This window comes from Myzus persicae, unplaced genomic scaffold, assembly GCF_001856785.1.
Source record: "Myzus persicae strain clone G006 unplaced genomic scaffold, MPER_G0061.0, whole genome shotgun sequence".
Taxonomy (NCBI): Eukaryota; Metazoa; Arthropoda; class Insecta; order Hemiptera; family Aphididae; genus Myzus; species Myzus persicae.
In genome coordinates this window covers 103,975-119,977 of record NW_019104192.1, presented here as the reverse complement: position 1 = coordinate 119,977, position 16,003 = coordinate 103,975, and the positions used below count along the sequence as shown (strand labels likewise).

The 16,003-nt window shown below is 30.9% G+C and overlaps 3 protein-coding genes and 1 pseudogene across 3 annotated transcripts; 3 read left to right on the top strand and 1 right to left on the bottom strand.

The window, feature by feature from the left end:
• Positions 1–261: 261 nt before the first annotated feature.
• Positions 262–3,996, top strand: LOC111039813 (annotated as a pseudogene).
• On the top strand, positions 3,734–4,944 carry LOC111039812 (the record flags this gene model as incomplete). The annotated part of the gene is made up of 2 exons (XM_022323449.1): positions 3,734–3,904; positions 3,995–4,944. Coding segments are annotated over 2 exons (255 nt in total), but the record flags the coding sequence as incomplete, so codon positions are not given.
• Positions 4,506–7,660, bottom strand: LOC111039810 (stomatin-like protein 2, mitochondrial). Its single transcript, XM_022323447.1, has 9 exons — positions 7,421–7,660; positions 7,147–7,257; positions 6,467–6,614; positions 6,283–6,403; positions 5,885–6,012; positions 5,640–5,795; positions 5,460–5,575; positions 5,157–5,285; positions 4,506–5,071 (listed from the first exon to the last, which is right to left on the bottom strand). The coding sequence occupies exons 1-9, from the start codon at positions 7,466–7,468 to the stop codon at positions 5,000–5,002; spliced, it is 1,029 nt and encodes a 342-aa protein (XP_022179139.1). The 5' UTR covers positions 7,469–7,660; the 3' UTR covers positions 4,506–4,999.
• Positions 7,661–8,007: 347 nt separating this feature from the next.
• LOC111039811 (U1 small nuclear ribonucleoprotein C) lies at positions 8,008–9,769 on the top strand. Its single transcript, XM_022323448.1, has 2 exons — positions 8,008–8,672; positions 9,740–9,769. The coding sequence occupies exon 1, from the start codon at positions 8,224–8,226 to the stop codon at positions 8,662–8,664; it is 441 nt and encodes a 146-aa protein (XP_022179140.1). The 5' UTR covers positions 8,008–8,223; the 3' UTR covers positions 8,665–8,672; positions 9,740–9,769.
• The last annotated feature ends 6,234 nt before the right edge of the window (positions 9,770–16,003 follow it).

Below are 16,003 nucleotides of genomic sequence, written 5' to 3'. Positions count from 1 at the left end.
GTTGAACCCGCTACGTGAAGTTAGCGGAGAAAGGTAAGCCCCCCTGTAACTTTTGACTGACTACAGCACTAATTTTGAAAATAGTTCCGTTGATTAGCACTAATTTAGCACTAAATAGTGGTGGTATAGCGGAAATTAGTGCTCACATTTTTCCGCTAACTTCACGGACCTGACATGCAGAAGCAATCTGTCAACCTTGGAATATATTCTTGTAATTGGACGATGATGGATTTAAAATTTAAAAAATTATTATTATTAACTATGCAGATCAACGACGCTAATAAAAAAACGATGAAAGCTTCGACGAAAAAAATTGTCAACTTACAACTTTTTGCTAACGTAAGTATTTATTTACTGGCTAACGATTAATAAAAGAAATAATAGCATATGTAAATAACAAGATTCTATTCAAAACCACTAATGCTTTGTTGCTTTAATATTTCTATACGGCAATTTCAGGTTTTGATCACGTCCTACAACATTGTATCCGTCATGATGAAAACAATGAGTAAATAGACAGACAGACATACCACACAAATATACAATAAACTATCAACTATTTTGAGCTGTTACCAAGGCATCATTACTTTAACTTTTATTTCAATATTTATATAAAAATTGCAATACAAATATAATGTAATTCACCAATAAGCAATATTATTATTTTTAGATAATATATTATGTAGGTACGACTGTCTTTATCTATTGTCCATTACTCCTTTATTGTTCATTTATGAACATATAGTTATATACATAAATACATTTATCAGTAAATATTATGTATGTTATGCACTTCTTATGCTATCCTAGAATATTATAATTATGTATTAAAATTATCGACCACGAAGGTAAATTAACTAAGCCTTCACCGATACCTGAAAATGTATTCTCTTCTGTCTCTCACATACATCACATACAATTAATGTTACACAATAAAATTTTCGTGTAGTTATTATTCTTTTATTACAGTATCGTTATACTCGCCAAGCTGCGAGAACTATTTTTGTAGTTCATATTTTAGTGAAATTGTATAATTATTATTAATACCGGATGTTATTGTCGTATTATTTTTTTATTAATATATTATTATATTATTGTGTGGCTACGAATTACCACTTTTTTAAATTGTATACTGTGTGTGCGTTCATCGCCACACACACCTTGTAATATTGTGTTATTTTTCCGTGTCCTATGCGTGTGAAATTATTACCATTTTTCTAGGATAGATCTACCCCTCGAGAGACCAACTGGTCATACTATACATGCAATTGTGAGTACCTACTTGTAGCATTAATATATTAATTAGAATAATTGACCGGAATGATAAAAAATATAAAAAGTAAAATGGCAGAACGTTATCCTACGGAATATAAAATAACGAAATGTACCTAGTCGTTCAAACCAAAATTGTATGGAACTTAAAATTACGAAACAAGAAAAATGTGGAATGTAATATCACGGATAGTAATACCCTGAACTGCATAATCTAGGAACTCAACATCACTATACCTAATCTTAATTTTACGGAAAGTAAACTTTAGTAAATTAAAGTTTTAAGTAATTTAATAACAATAATAATAATCCTAACAATAGTACTACACTACCACACGAAGTTAGAATATTAATAATTGCTTTAGTTTTCAATATATGGTAATAATGTAATATCATTTTCACATAATGTTTACAATTTACATCATCCTTACTATAATAGTATAATATATTATATAATATATATAAATAGATAATATGTTTATTAGTGGCGTAGCTGCGTGAACCATTTTTTTTTTTGAGGAGTGGGCAAATATTAAATACCTCTCTTTAATATAATTTTTGAAAATGTTCTAATGAGGTTAATAAGTTCAAAAATAACCAAAAATCAAAATTTCATCTTATCATCTAAATAGAAAAAAAGTCTTACATTAAAGATTTTCTTTTATAGAACCGAACAAGGGAACTGAGTCCGATCGCCACATTAAACGATAATTCTGCAGCCATTAATTTGAAAATTTTGAAGCAATGAGGTTTTTATCAAATATTTGATCCAAACAGAAAAAAGATATTAGGTTGAAATGTTTACAGAGTTTCTTTTACTGCATTAACTGTGATATGCCAGTGTCTAATTGGTTTCGAGAATTGTGGATTTTTGTTGGAGTTGGAAGACGCTATTGACGTTATTGATTTATTTCTGATCATATTCTCTAACTTATTTTATTATCTTACTGAGTGGAAAGTGATAATACTCATAATCAACAGAAAAAAAATTCTAGACCTTTTGGACGTTACAGATGTAATATTTTTGAAGAACAAACACTTCCGTAATAACATTAAAATACTGTACAAACATCGTAACAGAGTTTTACAACTTACAAACTTATATTGCAATTTTTGCGTTTTTGTGATCATTGAATAGATTCTATTTCCAATAATGATAAGCTCATTCATAGCCTACAAAAATGACAATCAGCGCTTAGAGAACGTTATAAACAGGCGATATCCTTTGGACGTAAACACTTATAATGATTAATGAGTATTTTATTTTGTTTTACGTAGGTAGTAGGTACTCGAAATAATAATAGGAAATAGGAATGAAAACATTTAACTTAGTACTGACGATCGATGTATTATTATTGTCTATTGGTTGGGCGATAACTGTTCAATACAAAGTACTGACTGTAGCGTTTAAGAACGTCGGACATAATGAAAACCTTCAGAAAAGTGAAACTACATTTTTTACCAATATTTAAAAATATTATGATATTGACATTATATTATCGATATTAGGTATATTTCTTTATTAATTATAACACAGTAGAACTTTTTATCGTAAAACAGAAAATAAATAGGGCAACGAGCCCAAGTACGAGGCCAACATAGTCGATTGAGCAACTTTAATATTATGTACAGAACTACAGAGCAATATAACTCAAAATAATGAAAAGAACATAAGACATATAACCTCTAAAACCATGAAACTGTTGACTGTTCTCATATTTAACATATGCATGAGTAATTACTAATTAGAAACATCAGAATAATCCGTTTGACTGCGGTGTCTGAGTAAAAACTGGGAATAATCTGTACCTATTGGCTTTAAAGTTTATACTGTAATGAATTTTTCATTATTCGCAACTAATTTCATATAATAAATTCCTAAGGCATTCATTTTTTATATTTTGTTAACAATAATTATGATAGCGTAATAAAAATGAAAGAATGACAAAATTTCTAATTACAATCGTCCCACGCGGCTCGCTCCATCATCACAGATTATTGTATTTACCCCAAATTAAGTTCAATACAATATTTTAGTACCTATAATATTATTAGGTTATACTGTTATAGTAGCATTTAATATATGATAATGAATTAGTGAATATTATAAGTATCATAAAGATTACATCAAGGTTGTAGAAAATAGAAATAGGTACAACGGTGGATTACATTGGTACATTTTATTTTTTAGATCATGATCATGATGACGATGTCTATAAATGTTTTAAATCGATTTTGTTTGATCAACAATAACTTAATTTATTAGTATATTCTGCATTCTACAGTATAATATGTAAATACACAATGGACATTAAACTAACAATTTACATGGCAAATGACTAATAATAATAAAATAATTATTACACAGGGTAGGTGTATTTTAGATTCTGAGCGGAGCGATAAATGTACCTATTGGCTATTGGTATTAGGCTATTGACGCGTTTTATTTTTATTTTTGTGACTGTCAACACCTTTTACAGTAGAAATATTTCGATTTTCAACCATAATTTTGACAGTGAAAAATTTTAAGTTTAAAAAGTTAGTATTATTAACCATGCAGATTAATGACACTAATCAAAAAATTATGAATCTTTCAACGAATAAAATAGTCAACTTACATCTATTTGCTTCCGTAAGTATTCATATATTGCTTCAATAATAAAAAAAAACTACATTAGAACCAATAACCCTTTAATATTTTAATAATTCTTTGAAATTTCAGGTTTTGATGACCTCATACAACATTGTATCCGTTATGGTGAAAACAACATTGAGTAAATATAAAGACACACTAGAGTCGACATAAAAGATAATCAACTACTTTTCAAGACGTTGAGAGAATTTTAGATGCATAAATAATTTTATTTTAAGTGATAAATAAAATAACTCAAACTGATAGTGAGAAAATGAGCATATGTGGATGTAAAACTATTTTAACGAAATTATTCACCTTAACTTAGTAACTGTTAAATTTTATTCAACAGATAATATTTAATAAACATGTACTATATTAAATGTGGAGATGACACCTAATAGAATTTAAAAGCTTTTTACATCTATTCAAAAATTGATATTATAGTCATTAACGGTACAATAATTGATTAAATAGGTTATTTTGATATAGCAATTTCAAATATGGGTATGATATATGTGGCAGTTTTAATCCACTCATGTCTATAGTAACCTTGATTTGTTCCAGAGAAGCCAGTTAATAAAAAAAAAACACTTCTTGCTTAATACTTATTTACTATATTGGTGGTACAACTAACTGGACCATTCTATCAATAAAAATAAACATTTTTTGTTTATATAGTAAATATAGGTAAATACTTACCTAATAATTATATATTAAATATCTTTGAACACTAAGAATGACCTATCATATAATGTAAAAAAAAATAATTTAAAAAGTGAAATGTTTCAACAAATGGTGCAATATATAAAACAGGTAGGTAGTAAGTACACAGCAGTTTATTATTTTATCTAGATTCATGGATTCTTTTTGTGACCTTTTCCGGATTTTAAATAAATTAAATAAGATTTAAAAATATTTTTATTAAAAACACATGTTTATAATAATATAATATAGTTAACGAGGTTTAATAATTAATAAAAACTTAAATATTAATGAGTTTTAGTAACCACCGTTTTAACATCTCAATTTTCATAATATGATGAAATAAAATTATATTTTAATTTAACATGCATTCAGTTCATTGACAATGGATTATTTGTCTTCCTCGCTCAATTTTCTTGACTGTTTAGATTTACTTGTCAATGTTTTGTAAATAGACAAGGCCTATATTAAATAAAACAACAATTAATTCTAATTAAACTAAACTTCACAATCATGTTATTATTTAAACATTGTCAACATTATTTACCTGTGTCACCATTGATGAAACATCTGAAGTGTTGCTAGGGATAATAACTGTATTTGTAGATTTGGCTAATTTTCCAAAAGCTTCTACATATGATTCAGCTACTTTAAGAGATGCAGCATTATAACCATCCTAAAAGGAAAAAAAATGTTTTTAGAATCTATTGTCTAATAATTATAAGATTATAAGGTACCAATTGTTTTTTATTAGTATTGATTACAAAGACTATTTATGTCATACGTAATTTATTATTAAATATTAAATAGTATTTAAAACAAAACATATTATTATGTACTTAAACTTAACTGTTTGTTTAAGAGCATCAGCTATCAATTGTATTCCTTTGGCTTTGGCTTCAGCCACTGCTAATAAAGCATTGGCTTCTCCCTGTGCTCTATTAATTTGCTCTTGTTGGTCAGCCTCTGCAATTCATGTATTAAAAAAGATTTAATACACATTAAGAACATACAGATTCCAATAAGTTACCTGAAGCTAAAATGGTTGATTGTCTTTTTCCCTCAGCTACATTTATGTGAGCTTCTCGAATACCTTCAGAATCTAGAATAGCTGCACGTTTTTTCCTTTCAGCTTCCACTTGCATCTGCATAGCTTCTTGTACTCTATTAGGAAGTTTTATATCACCTAAATTAAATTAAATTAATAATTTACATTTAATAATTACAAATAACAAAAAAATAGAAGACTAAGAACATAGAAGATAAAAGTCTTACGAATTTCATAACGGAAACATATTAGTCCCCACGATGCACTTGCTTTATTCAGGCTTTCAACAATTGCAAAGTTTAAATTTTCTCGTTCTCGAAAAACTTTGTCTAAAGATATTTTTCCTAATTCTGATCTATCATAAGAAAATATTAGCTTTAATAAACAATAGTATAAAAGTTATAAATAACAATAAAAAAACATTTAAATAGACTTATATTGGTATACTACATTTAAACGTGGTAAAATGAGTGTTTCAATTTTTTTTTTTTTAACTACAAAGATTTTTTAATGAAAAAAAATTGAAAGAGGGTGTTATGTTATGATCAACTAGATCAAGTTTTATACAATTTTTATTAATATAATATGATATACTGATTCAATTTAGATTCATCAATTTTGTTACCTCATTGTGGTTTGAGCCAATTGAGTAATTGCAAACTCTGGATCTTCAACTCCATAACTTGCTAAGTAAGGATCATTGACTCTTAAATATAATACACCATCAATATTAAGTGTTACGTTATCTAAAATATAAATTAAAAAATAAATATTTTTGAATTAATTGTAAGATTAAACTTCATTCTGACCTAAGGTTACAGCGCTTTGTTTGGGAATATCAATGGCTAATTCCTTTAAACTTTGAACATAACCAACGCGATCTAAGAAAGGTATCAAAAAGTTTAAACCTGGTTCTAAAATTCGATTAAATTTACCCATTCGTTCAACAATCCATGCCTATAACAAAGTATAATATTAAATATTACATAAAAAAGTTGGGGAATAAAATGTAAAGAGGTGGCTAGTATCAAAATAAACTACTCATAAAATATTTTTAACTAGTAAAAATTGCAGTTGCTATCTGTTGCGTAAAACAAATTTTCATTGGTTTTGGACTTTAAAAATGTTCTTACAAGGTCCAAATTTGCTGAATTAAAAAAAAACATAAATGTTTAAACATAGATCAATTGGTTCAGGATTATAAAACTATATATATATGTATGTTAAAACTATCTTTGTACTAATGTCAGGTATCTAAGTCGTTTATATGATAGATTTGATAAAAAATAAAATAGAAGAACCACCAGACTAATTACTAGAAAATAATTATTCTCAATTCTTCATAATTAAAATTTTTTTTTTATATTTTCAGTTTAATTTGATGAATTTATAGTCAGTTTACTAGGAATATGTTAATTTAAAATAAAAAAAATTAGAGCTGTATATCTATGGATGTTAAAATAATTAATATAATAATATGTAGTCTAGCCTCTTGCTGTGGAACAAATAGAATTCCAGTGTTGAACGGATTACTACTTTTAAACCTTGCCAATGCAATTGATGACAGGATAGATGGTTCTCTCGATAACAGTCTTTGATGCTGCAAATAAAAAAAATTCATCATAAAGTAGGTAGTCACAAGTTCATCAAAAATTGAATATTTTATACAAAATCTAAATATTTTAAAGTCAACTAACAAGAGGACATTGTTTAAACGAACGTAAAAATGATAAAATCTATAATATTCTACTGCCAAATGTTACCTTTGCAATAGTAGTGAATCGCATAGGATTGAGCTTGCAAACGAACATGATTTCTGGTTATTTGAAAACAATTGCAGTCAATAGTTAAGAAAAATAATGATCATTGACTGTTGATCAAAACAATTATAAATAACGTGCGAAATTGTGAAATGAAACCGAAATAGTAAAATAGTAAATATAGTTATGCTTAGTGCTATTTTTCAAAGTAATCTTCAGGAATGGGGATACAAAAAACAATTATTGATAAAAAATAAATTGAAAACTTAAAAAGCCGCATTATCAGTGTCATGTTATCGGTTTGGTCAGTGTCGGAAAAAGCATAGACACATAATAATATTAAAAAATGTTGATGCTGTAGTCACAGATTCACAACCACAATTTAAGATAATAATATATTACTAATTTTGTTGCTCATACCGCAGAACATTCAACACGTTAAAGTTTTTTATTTTAATAATTGTGCAATTAATACAAAATTGAATATCACATCTCTGTCACTAAATTAAAAAAGTTTAAATTATTCCGACGCGGTCTGACATGATTCACTTTGTTCCGTAAGTTGGCCACAGTGGAAAACGTGATAGATATTATTATTGTTATCATCGGCGACGCTCTCCCCGGATAAAAGCAATAAACAAAAATTCTTAAAATTTTTCTTTTCCGTTCTAATTATTTTAAGACCGTACTCTCGAAGTCGTATTTAGTACGATTTACGAATAAAAACGATTAACGAAAACGATCGCAATAACATTGTTATTCAATTAATATTATATTAGTATTTTTGTTAGTGGCGTACCGCAATCATGCCGAAATATTATTGTGATTATTGCGATACGTACCTGACGCACGATTCGCCGTCTGTGAGAAAGACTCACTGCCAGGGCCGCAAGCACAAGGATAACGTCAAGTTCTATTATCAGAAGTGGATGGAAGAACAGGCTCAGAATTTGATCGATGCTACGACGGCTGCATACAAAGCTGGCAAGATCGGTATGAAGGGAGTATGTATACCGCCACCGAATATGGGCCAATCGGCGCCACAAATGTCTATGCCACCAGGTTCGATCATGCCACCTGGACAGATGCCTATGGGCGCACCGCCAATGATGTCCATGCCACCAATGATGCGACCACCCATGGGACAGATGCCGATGGGTGCGCCACCACCAATGATGCCCCCGATGCCACCAAATATGAGACCGCCTATGATGAGCAATCCACCTCCTAATGTCCAAGCTCAATAATAAAATAAGTATGCTTTTGCGTTTGATCATTCTAAACAAAACTGATACTCTCTAAATCTTATGAATTATATTCCAAACTGTTCTTATTTACATGTCATGAATAAATATTGTTTAATATACCTAGTATAAATAAAACAAATGTCTGGTGTTTTATTTAGTAATTCTTTCCAATTCCTTCAAATCAATTCTTTCAGTATTTAGTTTTATCTTATCATAAATATTATAATTTTAAACTTAGGTATATTATGTACACCTATTTCTATTTATTATTTTCAAAACAAAGCTCCCACTTGCTTAGGACTAAATATAGTAGGCTTCAACGCAAAGAATGTGCTTTACAATTATTAAAATATATTAAGATATACAAAGATCTAAAGGTTCTAAAGAACTGTAGAAAAATATTTATAAGTGATCATTTTAAATTGTTCACTAATATCTTTTCAACAAAAAACTTATTCATTTAGTACAAGTTATACTTAGTTAAATATTATTGCAAATACATACCACAAAATAGATTTTTATGTTTGTAAATATAAGTACAGTAGAATCCACTTAATTGGGTGGCTATCCATTTGTTCTCATTATCTGACTGCCTTAATTAATTGAATATATTCTTTTGGGACTCTACCAATTTGTTCTCTTTACACGGCGTCCCAATTAAACGGATTCTACTATATATTACCTGAAAATTTAAAAAAATGAAAAAATCCTAGGCAGTGTTTTGGTGTAAACATATTTTTATCATTAAGTTATCAATTCATCTATTGTATCTATATATGAAATGTACAATTTGTAATTTTGATTAGATACCTAATACATGTAAATAAATTACTGGGATAACAGAATTGGGAAAGAACTTAGTTATAGACTATAGTGTATTAACTATACAGTATAATACATCTGATTGGTAGGTACATGACAAATTTATTTAGAAGGTCTCTAGGTTTCTAGCTTGGTCTATTTCAGATGTCTTTGTGGGTATCAATTATCATACAGGAAGTTAGTTGATTAGGTAATTTGTAGGTCACAATCAATAATTCAAATTAATGGCAATGATCAATTTATTTTATTTCAGGTACACAAATTGTTGGTTTGCATTAAATGATTGTCATTAAATTTTAAATAACATATAGGTACTTTCAACATCAACAATACCTTCATAATAAAATGTTCAGTAGGTATTTAGTATTAATTATATTAACTATATTAATACTAAAATATATACTAATAATATTTAGTGTAGATTATGTACTACAACTAGTTAAGTAAACATTTTCAACTTTGATGTACGAATAATTCTGGTATGATTATCGCCTTTTTATATGGCAGTTTGAGTAAGATATTATTTTTTAATGTATATTTGTTTTAGTTCTGATTATACTCAATTTTTATAATATCTTGTATTAATTTAAAACTATTTGTAATAATTGAGATACTGGTCAATTAGTGTTTAGTATTTTATGATTAAAAAAAAAAATGTTAATTACACTTTTTATTGTTTTGTCGCATTATCTTGCTCTATCTATCTCAAAATCAAAGAAAAGTATTTTTGCTAGTGGTCATGAAAAATCTCAAGTGAAATAAATCTTAATATGTTATTAAAATATCTAGTGCAAATTAATTTTGACGAGTAATGACCAATGAGCATGAATTAAGATTTATATCTATTTGTGGTAGAGAGAAAAACAACTTACTGAACAGATGAGGTGCTAAAGTAATAGCATTTATACTACTACGGAATTGATATTATGATACTAGTTAGTACTTTTATACTATAGTAGGCTATAGTTATTGTACTGTCAAATTCAAAAAGTGATTCCCGAGTGTACACTATCTGTTACAAGATTTGTTCAAGTTAGGTTATTATAACTTAACTACTTAAGTCAATAAATTTAAAATTTATGTTATCAGTACAAACTACAAGTACGTATGTCAGGGGGTGGGTTGAGCCACTTTAAGGATTCAAATTGTACCGTCGCAGCACAAAGTGGGGGAAATTCGACTAGGACCTGTCGTTAGTCGTTACCGCCAATGTGCATGCGTAAAACGGTAAAGTTTTCTCATCTCTCCAGGCACAAAATATACCTATATAAGATACGTTTAGCAACTAGCGAGTTAAAATAAAAGGGACACTTATGGTTAATTTTGTGTTAGTATATAGTATTATTATACATTAGATACTGAAGGTGTTTAAAAAGCTAGAAAGCTTAGATGGATTTCTTGCATATCTACCCTGAAAGAGAGGTGAGACTATGCGTACGAATACGATAGATATTAGATGCATTATTTAAATTTCGCAGTTTTCATGGGGTACAATGTTTGATGACTTTGATTATTTTTCTCGGAATATAATATTATGTGTAAGCGTATAAGCCTTACGGCATGTCCTAACGCAGTGAACGCAAGCGAATTGCAATCTGACCAGTGACCATGCTGTTCGTCGCTAGAGCGAGCGACGAAATACAAGCTGTTGTGTTTTTCCCCGAGTTGCCTGCGTTACGTAGGACACGGCGTAACACTGCAAGTCAATATGGTCATTATTCTATAATCTATATAAACGACTAACGAGACTTCAGTTGAAAATCCATATTGTAACGATTTTATTATTCATTAAATATGTAGCAATTCGCAATTGATTTATAAACTCGACAATACAAACAAAAAGAAACGATAATTTTTCGTATACATAAAAAGTAAGTACATTTATTAATATAGTCAGCAATTGTTTTCACACTGGCGGTGTTTCTTTAGCCGCGTATTCGTCCAATGACCACCGCCAGACCCTGAGACGTCTGTGTTTTCGTGGGTCCGGCGAGCGCTCTGCTGACATCCGTGTTCCTATCACATAGTCGTATACCACTCACCCTGAAACGAAGTTTCCGTCGATGCCGTCATCGGACAGGAATAGCGGAATCAATTCCCGCGCCGGTAAAGTTGTGTCATCGTCAAGGTTCATCGCTCCATGAGATCGGACAGCAGCTGGGCGCCAACCGAGCCGCTAGAGGGTCTCACGCGTCATCGGCGACCCGCGACCCAGCGCTACGGCCGCTACTCCCGCGAGCTCGCCGGAGGTGTCCGGAGAACGTGTGCGGGTGACTTACCGCCGAGCACCGTACGGCGTACTTGCTCTCTCTCATGATACTCTCTGATCATTTTACGTAGCTACCACGTCATAGCGTCACACTGTTCGATGTCTTCGGCTAAGTGGACGCCATCGCCACGGCAGCAAGTAGCAACATAATCCGCGGACAACGTGTTTAATGCGTCTCCACGCCGCGCACCGCCGCAAATGAGTTTCGACTTTCGGTTTCGAGGAAGTAGAGCGCCTTGTACGGGTGCTACTGTCGAATCAAGCCAGCCAACTCACCGAAAGTGTTCTGCCAGCATGTCTTATTCATCCAGGGTTTTGCAACGCGTCGCCCGGCGGTCCGTTCTCAGAAGTCGCGGTGGATTCAACTGGCTGCAACCCTGCTGACGGTGCGTCTCGGTTGGACGACGCATCACTGCAAACAACCAATATCAGCGATTCAATGACTTCTTCTACGACGTTGTCGATTTTGGCCTTCTGCTGGTCGTTTTCTTGGAGTTCGAAATCACCTCGATGATAATATTGTCACAGATTAAATAAAACATAATAAATGTTTAATTTAAATAATTGTAATAATGTTTTTTTTTTTTTTATTAAAGAAATCAAAAACAAAACATATTTTATGCAACAACATTAAATTGAACAAGAATTGATTAAAATTATTTTACTATAATTAATTATTTAAACTAAATATTTAATCTGCGATGTTGTTGACGCCTCCATTACACCTGATTCCATAAAATACCCTACCCATTACTTTTTGTTCTGGTTCGTCGGTATGTTCTTCGGCGTAGAAAGTAAATTCATTGATTGGAGTCATTTTTTTTGTGCGGATACGACATGTAGGCAAATGGAACACAGTAGAATTTGCAAATGAACTAGATCTGACTTCCGACACCGAGACCGAGACCGAGAACATTGAAAAGGTCGAAGATGTTTACTAGTCAGGGAGTATGTTCATCGTTCTTACATTGGCCAGCCAAATCTACCATGCGATCAGTATTTCAGGTGCTTTTATTTTTCCAAAGACCATCAAATTGTTATTGATATATTATTGTATTAGTTTAACGGGGATTTCGGACGTTTCGATGTGTATTATTCTGTAGGTACCCGTTTTATACTTATGAGTGGTATTTTTCTGTAAAATATATAACATTTTATTTCTTACAGTTGAAAAGCACCAATACGATCAGGTACATAATATATATCATAGGTATTAGGTAGGCACCCATACTTCATAATGTTTCATTACTTTACATAAGTAAAAACTATTTGTAAATTTGAATAGGTATATAACTGATGTCTGGTAATAACAATTGTGTTACCTAAATCCTAATTTAATAAAAATGATTCTATTTTTTTATGTGTTAATAATAGGATTTAAATAGGTATTATCTTGTCAGTTGTCAGGCGTTGAAAAAAAAATGATTTTTAGTACTTTTAAGCAATGCTATTATTATTGGCAGTTTTGTTGAACAAATAATAATTTATCTTTATCAGCTAGTACCTTGTACCTATTCAGAATAGTTAAATAATTTCGTATTATATTTAATATTTATTTAGGTAACTATTTTTTTTCCTATTGATAGTTAGTGCAGGTATATTTTATATATAAAAATATCATAACATTATTGATAATACGCTGCCAGAGGTGATGGATTTTAGGTTATCCGATCATTTTTATTTTTCATATTATCTTCCTATGCTGTTCTGTTGTGCTGCAAATAATAAATTAGTCTTTAAAATATTATTACGAACTACCAAAACAATAAAAATGATACCATTAGGAATTGCACCTTATGTACCTATGTATTATATATTAATATAGGTACCTATATACATAAGATTTATAAAGTAAATGGTATATAACAATATCATGCAAGTACAACCAGTGGCGTGGTAAACTTGAAATATTTCAAGGGTCAAATATTATAATAACATTGAACTAACCCTGCAGCGACAATAAGCTGATAAAGGAATTCGCGCTGGCATATTCATTTTAATTTTTAACTACCTGTCATAGTTATTACCATACCAATAAAAACTTATACTAATACTAAATTATCACTTGTTGGCTTTTACCCACCCAAAACTTCTTAAAAACTCTACTTCTACACCCCATTGAGTACAAACAAGAGGCACTAAATCCTTCGAAATGTGTATAATATGAGTTTGTACAAGCCGCAGTTCGTAGGGTGTCCCCTCTTATGTTGCTGCAGATGAGCGGACAATTAAACGTTCAGACATATTATAGACGTGAGAAAATTAATTTCTTCTACTACAGGAACTAGAACAATTACCTAAATAATAATGAAATTTATTTTTTGGGTGATGCCTCTTAAATATCAACACACTAGATGTTACAATATGTATACATACCTAATTTGAAATAATACATTTAAATATTCATAAATAATTAAAAATAATATAATATATAAATAAGTTAGATATTTTGGACGATGTGACATAATATCAGGTACTATTTTGTACTTTTGATGTACCTTCCTAATAGAGTTTTTAGTTTTGACATCTTTATGAAAAATATAAAAGCAGAAACACCTCCGACAATTAGGCACGTGGATATATAACTAATTAAATAACAAACATATCGTCGATTTTAAGCGTTATCTATTGATAAAGTCAACACTAGCCATAAATTGTGAATTATTAAATTTTATTGTATGAAGATTTTAATTGTATAAATAAGCGATAATCGATAACGTGAACATAATATAGAAATTATAACAACTAACAAAAAGATAAATAAGTACGAACAACATGCTATTATTATTTCTTAAGTATATTATATAGGTACTAGCTGATCCCGTATACTTTGTTGCCCATTAAAAATACCAACTCTATATGAGACTCGATGGTGATAATGCGAACAGTATATTATGCCCGCCTGCTGTGGATGTGGACCCCGCTTGATGAGTACTTCATATAAATAATATGTTTTACTTTTATTTTGATTGCGGACCGATGAGCGCCTATAAGTGCAACTTAGCCACCTTGGTAGGCAATTTGTGAAAATAACATTGTGTGCAGGCTTATACCTGATCTACTCGATGAACCACTGCAGAACCAATAAACAAAAAAAAAATACCGATTTCTACTAAATATATTTATATTTCTCCTATAACCGTATATAAACAAATATTTCCTTCGTAAATCTCTGTTTGAGTAACTCCCCGAGTTGGACCTATCGTGTCCAATTGTGAATCTAAACCGTCCAGGGCGTCACCCAAACGCATACAAAAAAATTCATTCAAATCAGTCCAGGCATTTAGGAGTTCAGTGACACACACATCAGTAGAATTATATAATATGTAAAGATAATATTTGAAATTTGTCTCTATGTAGAATTCGGTTGGGTCAAATCGTCTATGTGTTAAATTAACTTGCATAGTTGCATCCAAAAGTCTGTGTGTTTAATTGTCCACGTTCTGAATTGTCAGTCAAGAGTTCAATGTTCGGCAGCTATACGTGTCTGGACACCATCCTTACTTACACCTTTAGACCTATGATCTTTATTATGACGACAGGAACAGTTTCGATCTCGCTCTTGATACTGCAAGTGGCGTATTGCTGAGGGGGGGGGGGGGGGCAACTGGGCAAAGTTGTCTACTCGAAATGCCACTGTTAGCCGAACGTACCATATCGCTTTCGTTGTCGATGGCGATAGACATGCGTCCAAACATCCTCCAACTGCGTATGAGTGGTGAAACGTGAACACACAGCCACTATATGAAGCATAAGGGTGCTCGAAAAACTGGTTGACCGACGGTGACTTCCGGTGGTTATCGAGGGTCATACGGGATTGACTAGGGTGTGAGTGGACGAGATTGAACTTCACTACTGTTCAAAGCCCGCAGCGACGTAAGCGAATAACGGTTAGACGGTGCGGTGCCCGAAAAACATCTTTGATCAATGCGTCAGCAGTAAGGATCTCTCAGGCGTCTGACGACGACTCTCCACATCGCAGTGTCAGTGTACCACTCTAATTACTATTGGGACAACAACAGCACGTACATTTCTCCTGGGGGCCTTGAGGAGTCCTATACTTACTTATTTCAAAAAAAAAAAAAAAATAATTGCGCCCATCTAAGTCTTTTTGATTAATATTTCTTGAGTTGAGTATTTATCATTTAGTAATTGTTACAATGTTACACAGGTATTTAATTTGATTAGGTACTTATTAAAATAGTACATTTATTGATTTTTAAGAACTGTTTTGATTTTCTGAAGATT